We start from the raw sequence: 9,064 nt of genomic DNA, 5'->3' as shown, positions 1-9,064 counted from the left end.
GAGACCGCCTTGATGGTCTCCAGACTCTGCCTGCCTGCCTTTTTCCATGGGCACCTCCATTCTAAAAGCCCTGAGGATGCTGGCACGGGCGCAGAGTCGGTCCAGAGTGGAACAGGTCGCGGGGGTCTCCACTGGCCTGGATCTGCGCCCCCTACCTCTGCTTTGGGGTTCTTATTTGCAGATGGTTCCCTCTGGTCTTCAGCTCGGTCCTGGGCTAAACAGAGAAGGAGAGAAACAAGGGGTGGGGGGCCTGGAAGGGGGTTCCCACCTTCCTCGGCGGGAATCAGAGAGAAGGACGCAGCCCTTGCGCCCCAGCGCCGCCGCGTCATGGGTTTCCAAGCCGCCCACGTAGGTGCTGGCGGTCCTCAACTCTGAGGATTGCCCCCTTCGTCCCCCGTGCTGTGATCCCCTTCACCCAGACCCCGCAGGTACCCCCGGTTCCGAGCTAGCAGGAGCCTGCGGTTCTAGGACCCGGAGGCGCCGCCGAGCGCGCCGCCGCCTCTGCCTCGCTTCTGTCGCTCCAGCTCCGGCAGGTGAAGAGGCGCCCGCCGCCCCCTCTGCGGCAGGTGAAGCGGGTCGGTAGCCCCCTCTCTGCAGCGCGATGGCTGCGGCGGACCCCCGGCAGGCGCCCGGCGCCCGCCCCCTCCCTCCAGCCCGCCCCCCTGGGGCTGGGTGCGTAGCGGCGGCGCCGAAATGCGGTTTGCGCGCACCGGGAGAGACAGCAGAAGTTAGAAGATCGCCGAGGGGGGAGCCCGCGCCGCAGCTTCCTGCCCCCGGCCCAGCCCTCTGGCCCCGGCGGCCTGCAGCCTGACTTCCTCCCCCAACCCCGCAGCTCGCTGCCTGGCTCCTCGGACGGGGCCGCCCCGATGGGACGCCGCGCCCCGGTCCCTGCGCGCCGCTGATCCGAGCGCCCGCGTCGCCGAGCCCCCGCCGCCGCCGAGAGCCGCTGCCCATTTTGCCCCCCCAGGCCAGGAGCCTTGACCGCCCTCCCCGGGAAAGCTGGATTTCCGAGGCTGGAGGCGCCTGGCCGACTGGGTGGGGACCACCATGGGGAACGCGGCCGGCAGCGCGGAGCAGCCCGCGAGCCCCGCCGCGTTGGCCCCCAAGCAGCCCGCGGCGCCCAAGCAGCCCATGCCCGCGGCCGGAGAGCTGGAGGAGAGGTTTAACCGGGTCCTGGTGAGTATGACCCGCGGTGCGCGCGGCTCGGGCGTGGGGTAACAGGGGCTCATCAGGCGTCCCCGCCCCCGGGGGCTCAGGTACCGCTTGGAGATCCCCGGCGGCCCCTCCAGGGCGGGGGGTGGGAGTGACAGTGGTTTCTTTCAGAGTGACTTAGCACTCTCCCCCCAAAACTTTCTTCTGCGATCGCCCAGACTCCCTCCCCAAACACCCCCTCCCCCAGAGCTTATGGGTCTAAAGGTCCAAAGAAAAATGTCCTGTGAGGAAGTTGGGAGCGCGACGGTGCTGTGGGTCCCGGGGGCACCTCCTCTCCCTCTGCACGCAGGCCCAGCTGCCGGGTGCAAGTATGGAGCATCTGCTTGTGTTTGGGGTCCTGATCTGCTGGTGTCTGAGCTGCTGGGACCTGGGTTGTCAGGTCATGCAGAGGGGCTGGCTGTGTTTCTCCCTCCTTCTGTGTCAGGGAGTGCTTGTCTGTGGGTCCTGATCTTGGGCCTCCCCTCACACCCACTGGAGGGATTCAGGTTAGGAAGGGCGGGGTCAGGATGGGTTGGTCGCTCTGGCTTGGGGTGGAGCAAAAGTCTGAAAGCCCCCCATCCGCACTGTCACCTGCTCCAGGGAATTGGGGGGCCTTGGGGACTAGGCAACCGGAGAGGAAACTACCAGCTCAGACTGAACCTGGAGGCAGTTGGTGGGTGGGGGATCCAGAGCTAAGTCAGGGTACCCTAAGACTTGGTGGAAGAAGGGAGGGCCAAAGGCCCCTCATTCTCACTTCCCTCTCCCTATCTCAGCCTGTCCCAGGCTCCCTTCTCTAACTGATTGCCTGGTGGCCTGTCTGCTGTCAGCTCCCTCTCCAGACCCTGGGTGACAGGCAAATGAGGCCGAGCTTTTCCCCAGAGGCACTTCCAAGTCTGAGCAGGCTGGCACTGCAGGTCTGAGGGTGGGGGCCCGAGGGTGCTACAGGCAGCAGAGCCATGTAGGCCGGTGGCCGTCCCCTCCACCTCCTTGACATCACTTCCCCTCCCCTGGCCTGCTGTGAGGCCCTACTTGCCAGATCCTCTGCATGGCCCCTCCTAACAGTTCCTGGAAATCTTGGCTGCTGCCCCCTCCCAGGAGAAAGCCTAGGAGGGATTGGAGGAGCTGTGGGGTGGGGGTGGGCTCTGATCTATCCACCTTGCTTGATTCTGGGAAAGGGAGGCGGGGAGGGGGAGGATACCTCACACAGGCTAGGCCCCTAGTACCCTACCTCTCCACCTGCTTCCCTTTCCCCAAACCCATGGCTGCACAAAGTGAACAGGGTGGAACAGAATTGGAAGGGGGAGAAGGGGCCATCGGGGGAGCCTGAGTTAGTGGTGGATCCCTGGACCCCAGCCAGCCTGAATGGGGGGACACCATTCTGTCTTTCCCCTTAAGTGTCTATGGATGGGGGGTTGGGCTTTTGGGGTGAGGCCCAGGCCCCAGTCCACGTTCTCTGTTAGGAAGAAACGGGGAGGAGCTGTGTGAATAATTCAGACCCCTGGAAAATCCAAAAGTCAAGGGTAATGCCTGTGTAGGACTTGATTGCCCTGCTTGCGTTTTTTTTTTTTTGGCCTTTGCTCCGATTGGCCGAGTCTGACACTGAATGCCACTAGGGGTGCCTGAGAACCGGGGCGTGGAGGGTGGAGGCCCAGAGAGGGGTCTGAGGGTGTCTTGGTGGAGATAGCGGTAGTGGCTGGGTGGAAATCTAGGGCAGCGGCACCCACTGGGTCTCACCCCTCCCAACCCCCAGGAACCCTAGTGTGTTTACACTTCCCCCTTCTTCCTGGGAGGGATCAGCCTGTCCCATGTCTTGCATGAACAGAACACACCCAACCCAAGGTCTCTTGGCTAAGAACCTGGTTTCTCTAACTCCTCACCGTGTCCTGGGGTGACACCCTTGGCTCCTGCCTGAGGCTGGCTGGGGCTGTGGATTTGGCTAAACCTAGTGTGGCCCAGAGGGTAAAGAATCTGCCTGCAATGGGGGAAACCCAGGTTTGATCCCTGTGTTGGGAAGATGCCCTGGAGAAGGGAATGGCTACCCACTCCAGTATTCTTGCCTGGAGAATTCCATGGACAGAGGAGCCTGGCGGGCTACAGTCCATGGGGTCGTAAAGAGTCAGATATGACTGAGCGACCTCACGTCGCTTACGTAGGGTCAGTAACAGGATTACACACACATAGGGTCAGTAACAGGATTACAGGAGGTGCCTCCATGGTGCAGTAGTAAAAAATCCACCTGCCAATGCAGGAGACGTGGCTTCGACCCCTTGGTCGGATAGATGTCCACTGGAGTAGGAAATGGCAACCCAGTCCAGTATTCTTGCCTGGAAGATTCTATGGAACAATTTGCCTGGTGGGCTACAGTCCATGGGGTCACAAAGAGTCAGACACGACTGAGCGACTGAGCACTGCACACCCTCCATCTGAATGCTGCCTCCTTGGCCAGAGCTGAGTCCTGTCCTCAGTGAATATCTAAGAGGAGAACCTCAGACTGCTGAGGGGGTGGGCCTCACACATCCAGGGATCCTCCAGTCTGGATGGGGGAAGCACAGTAGCCCTCCCCTTGGGATTTAGTCACATGTCCCCAGGGAACCTCTCTTTCACTGAAGCTCAGCCCTTTCCTCCCGGTGGGGAGTAGGATCCCATACAAAACCACTGCTTGGCTTCTGGCAGTGGGACCCCTCTTGTGGGTCAGGGTGCCCCGACCAGACCCACTGCTAGACAGGAGGTGAGGGTGCTTGTTTTCCCTTTCCCTGGGGGCAGCCTTTTTCCCAGGCAAGAATGGGTGGTGGGGGCACTTTTTCCGAGGAGGCTGTGAGAGAGAGGGGTGCCCCGGCTTAAAATGGGGGTGGGGAGAAAGAGCAGGTTGCGCCAGGGTTTCCGCCTGCTGCCTTAGCAACAGCAGAGGAGCGATGGCTGCCCAGAGACACGGGCCTGCTGCGATAGTGGGAAACCAGCCCGCCAAGCTCTGTGCTCTCGCCTCTCCTACGCCCTGCTGAACGCTGGGTGTCTTCCAGCCCCTTCAGGCCTTCCCCTGCAGGGGTCAGGGTTTGGGATGGTAGGGCACTCTTTCTAAGGCCTGCCGGAAGTGCCAGGCTTACGGTCTGGCCTAGGATACCCCTGAATCTGTCTGGGTGGGGAGGAGCCTATAGCCTTGGGGCAAAGGGATCAAGGGAAGGCTCTGTGATGTGCTGGAGGCCAAGTGATGCTGGCGTCTGAGAAGGGAGGAATTCACCGGATGGGCCTGGCACCCAGGGTGCCCTTAGCATGTGCCCAAGGTGGTATGCACCTGGCCAGGCTGTATGGGAAGGTCAGGACGGTCCCAAGCAGGGTGTGGCTGCTGGGAGTCCTGCTTTTAGCTGGACCCCTTCCCCATGGGGATTGGGACTGGAGGTGAAGAGCAAGCGTGGGTGTCTCATTCTGTTGACTGCAACCAGGTCTCTGCCTTCTCTACTGGTCCCTCCTCTGGGGTGGGCCAGACGAAGTTTGGCGCATGGAGCTGTGCGGTCATTCTGACCCTGTGTCTCCTGTCTCTGGGGTCTCACGTGGAGGGTCTCAGTGGGGCTGTGGCCCTGTGGTCAGAGGCTGGGCTGGGCTGGGCAGAGGCCATGGGATGCCATTCCCAACAAGCAGGCCTGGCACATGCTGCCCCTGGAGATCCGGGGATGTGGTCGGCGTGATTCACAGTGACATCTGGGACCAGTTGGCAAAGAGCTGGAAGGGGGAGAAGGGCAGGAACAGGTGGGGCTGCTCTCGGGCCACCTCTGCATTTTTCCTGGGAACACGGGGCCCTGGGAGGTGGCTTAGGCTTCCCAGCCTCTAAGAAGGGCAGGGGTTACTCATAGGAAAGGCGGAGGAGCTTCCTTGGGCTTTGGGGTCATGAAGTTGAGGATTTGAGCTTTGTCCTGGCCACTTACTACCTCTGTGACCTTGAGCAAGTTACCCACATGCTCTGAGTTTCAGTTTTCCTCATGTGTAAAAAAGATAAGAAAAATGGTTATATGTCAAGGACTTCCCTGGTGGTTAAGACTCTGCGTTTCCACTGCAGTGGGCGCGGGGTCTATCCCTGGTTGGAGAACTAAGATCCCGCACTCCATGCGGTGCGACCAAAAAATCAAAAGCCTACGTGTGCCTGCTAGGATTGTTGAAGGGATTAGATAGAATCGAGGGGATTAAAGAGTGCTTAGCACGATGCCTGACACAGAGCAAGTGCTCTGTCCGCCTTGAGGACAGGAGGATGTTGGAACCCATTTGCTCCTCTTCATCTGGGGGCCCTTCGAGGAGGAAGGAGCCCAGACCCTGCCTCCTCCCTCCCCCACCTCCAGCTTCAAGACCAACCACAGGTGCCAACTTTAGTCTTTGACTGTCACAGGCCAGGCTGTCCTCCCTGCCATTGCACAGGTCAGGCACAGTGGGGCCTTGGCGAAAGCTACTGGTGGCCGGAAACCACGGAGAGGCGGGCCCAGCCCTCCTGGAGGGTGGGGCAGCGTGGTGCTAACGGTAGCTGTGTGCGCAGAGAGGGGGTGGGAGGCCTCCACTTCCCTCTGAGAGAGGGTGTGCTGGGGGGGGGTTCCCCAGTGAGTAAGAGCTCGGTGTGGGCAACAACAGGAAACGCAGGGTGCTGGGTGGCAGGAAACGGGGCTGGCTGTTCCTGGTTCCTCAGACAGGCCCCTGGGGCCAGGCTGTCTGAGGAAGACCCTTGGGGGCCCGGGACCCACGTTTCTCGTTGCTCTGAGCGCTCCTTCTTCGAGGAAACTGAGGCTTCTTAACCAGTTGGCTTCGAGGTCACCTTGGGCAAGCGGCCTGATGGCTCCAGGCCTCAGTTTCCCATTTGTGAAATGGGGATTAGGCTAGTATCTATTGTGGTTGGCCAAAAAGTTTGTTCGAGCTTTCCTGTAAGTTGCTATGGAAAACCTGGATGAACTTTTTGTCCAACCTGATTCTTTGTAGGCTTGTTGTTGAGATATAAGTCACATGGCATAGGGTGAATGTTGGGAAGGAATATTCATTATTATCATTTTTTTAATCGGAGTATGAGTGCTTTGCGATGCTATGCTAAGTCGCTTCAGTCGTGTCCGACTCTGTGCGACCCCATAGACGGCAGCCCACCAGGCTCCCCCGTCCCTGGGATTCTCCAGGCAAGAACGCTGGAGTGGGTTGCCATATTAATTATTGTTGTCATCACCGTTGTTAGTCTCCTACCAGCTTGGATGATAAGGGCGGTGCCTGCTGCCCTGGCTTCTACCCTGCTTGCCCTTGGTCCTGCCATGGGGACCCTTCAACCCCGATGGAAGAAGCTGTTAGCTTTGTGGGGTTCTCAGCACCTGATTCTAAGGCCAGGTCACCCCACATCCTCCTCTACATCTTGGATTGCTTATAAGAGCCTTAGAAAATCTATGTACCAGAATTTTGAAAAGTGGATAAAATCGATTGTTTCTGGAGCTGCACTGAGAGCTCTAAGACCAAGGTTGAGGCTACATAGAGTGGGGCTTGGGAGATGGATAGGGAAGTGGGGACTTGCTTCTGGATCCCATCAGGCTGTGGAATCCCTGTAGGGCTGGTCTGAGAATTTGGGCTGGTGCCCAAGTTCAAGGGCATCCTGGGGCTTGAAGGGCTAGACGTCCTAGGGAAAGGGTGGGCAGGTGTGTTGGGACAGAGTCTCAGCTCAAACTGAAAGTGAAACCGGAGGGTGTGGCTGTGTCCAGATGTAGCTGGAGCCCCTTCAGTTTCCAGGGACACCTGCCAAGATGTCAGGGAGGTGGAGGGGGGGACGGCTTGCAAGGGGCTAGTCTTGAGTGTGCAGGGCTGGAGGCCCCTCTGACACCCATAGAGGGGAGCAGGGAGGAGGCAGAGTGATCCCCCATACATTCTAATGGAAGCTTCTTCTCTCAATCAGGGTCACAGTCACGCCCTGAGAGATGAGTCGCCCTCACAGCATGAAGGGCAGCGGGGGAGGGGGTGAAGGCTCAGTTCATTTTTTTTGGCCGAGCTTTGGAGACAGGTCTGCTTTACCAGGCTCTTTTCACAAACTTCTGTCCGCCACACATCCCTCGCCTTGGGGGCTTCAGTGGACTCCCCCAACCTGTGACATGTCTCTTCATTATGGTTTGCCCCTGAAGAGTATTGTTACATCAAAGCACGGCACTTCACTGGGTGGTCCTGGGAGCCCTGAGTCTGAGGCAGAAGGGAAATGTGCCCATTTTATGGAAGAGGAAAGTGAGGCTGAAGGAGGCAGAGAAGTAGTTAGGCTAGGTGGGTCCCCTGAATCCAGCTCAGGTCCTCCACGTCACAGCCGCCTCCCCCTCCTCCCCTTGCAGGAGGTGGGTGTCTCCCCTGACACACAGACATCTGGACTTCACGATCCTCTCCTATCTCATTTGAGCACCGTCAGCCAACTCCTGCTTGTCTCTCGGCCCCCAGCCCCTGGGTGCTGCCTCCTCACTAAGGGCCCCAAGTCTGGTGGTCTGTGGATGTTTCCAGGGTGGCCTCACCCCACTCAGAGCGAGTGGCATCACCTGTCCCTCTCCTGCTCCCCAGGGGACCTGTCTCTTTTGGTGGGCACCTCCAAGGAACAGCTGCTAATTAGCGCTCAGCACTGTCAGAGCTATTTCTGATTTCCGAGCCTAAATTTAGCCTGTCTGGCAGGCTGGAATGCAGGCCCGGGGGCCTGAGGAGGCCCAGGTGGGGAAGGGGCAAAGGGGTGCCCTCCCCTCCACCACCACTGGACAGGCGTGCTGGCCAGCAGGGGCCTCCCCCTCCCCAGTAATAGCCATGGGGTGGAAGTGGGGGGGTGGACCTGGGCGCTGGTTCCCAGTCAGCTGGGGCTCAAAGCCAGCCTGGCTCCCTTCGTCCTGGCTTCCTAACCTTGGGGAGGTCATCAACCTGTGCTTGAACCTGTAGTGTATGGGTGACGGTGAGGCCAGTAATGCTGGGGATGGGGGGAGGTGGCCCTCTGTGAGCAGGGCTGGTCAGCCCTCAGGCAAAGCTGGCATCACAATTGTTGGAGTCATTATGAGGATTAGTTGCTGCCTCTAGAAGTGCGGCTGGGGCCACTCTAGGAGCCAATAAGTCCCCGGGTGGGAGAGGGCCCCAAAGACCCCTATTAGGAAGCAGCGATCCCCTCTAAGGCTAAGCTGCTGAGCCCTCCCCCACTCCTCTGCGCCCTTCCCCTTCCCCCTCCAACTCCTTCCTCTGTGCTGCCCACCAGTCCAGGTTCCCTGATGTTGCCTGCCTTCTTCTCTCTGCTTCCTCCTCCTGCCCAGTCTTGGCTCCCCCACCCCCTCCACCTCAGCCCTGCCCCACCCTGGGTCTCTGTAGGGTGGAAGGATGGATCAGGAGAGCCCAGGGAGAAAGAGACAGGGACAGAGACAGAGGATGGCCCCAGGGAGGACTTGCAGCCAATAGGACCCTGCTCTGGGCTCCAGGGCCCCTTCATGGGCTGTCCCTTCCAGAGGGCAGGAGCGGTCCAGGCCCCTGGTGCCAGGTTGGGGGAGGGTGATAGATGAGACGGAGGCAGTTTCCTCAATCCAGGCTCACTTTCGCAACGGGGGAGAGGGATGACGTAGTCCCATCCCCAGACTCCCGCTCGGGGAGGGGGCCTGGTGGACATGCTGTTTCACCTCTCAAGTAGGGCCCTAGCCGGAAAACTTGGGCAACCAGGGGCCGAGGGCACCCAGTTTCCTGTTGTCTGGGGCTGACCGAAAGCTGTGATTTTGGGGGTGAGATCTGGCCAGAGCCCCAGAATTAGACGCAGAACCCCAGAGAGGAAGCTGGCTGAGAAGCCTCGGGTGTGGGTGTGGCCCCGTCTCTGCTCCAGCTGTGGCCTCCGCTCAGGGCCACGTGACCGAGGATGTGTAGTCTGAGCCATCAGCGT

General features: G+C 59.8%; 1 protein-coding gene across 1 annotated transcript in view; it reads left to right on the top strand.

The window, feature by feature from the left end:
• The first annotated feature begins 702 nt into the window (after window positions 1-702).
• Window positions 703-9,064, top strand: part of FMNL1 (formin-like 1) — a 26,511-nt gene continuing 18,149 nt past the window's right edge. The window contains exon 1 of the mRNA XM_010832509.1: window positions 703-1,176. Coding sequence (XP_010830811.1) covers window positions 1,048-1,176 — 129 coding nt within the window. The 5' untranslated portion in view covers window positions 703-1,047. The remainder of the gene's footprint in view (window positions 1,177-9,064) is intronic.

Source organism: Bison bison, unplaced genomic scaffold (assembly GCF_000754665.1).
Source record: "Bison bison bison isolate TAMUID 2011002044 unplaced genomic scaffold, Bison_UMD1.0 scf7180017861046, whole genome shotgun sequence".
NCBI lineage: Eukaryota > Metazoa > Chordata > Mammalia > Artiodactyla > Bovidae > Bison > Bison bison.
The sequence above is the reverse complement of the archived record's forward strand: the minus strand, read 5'-3'. Positions and strand labels throughout refer to the sequence as shown.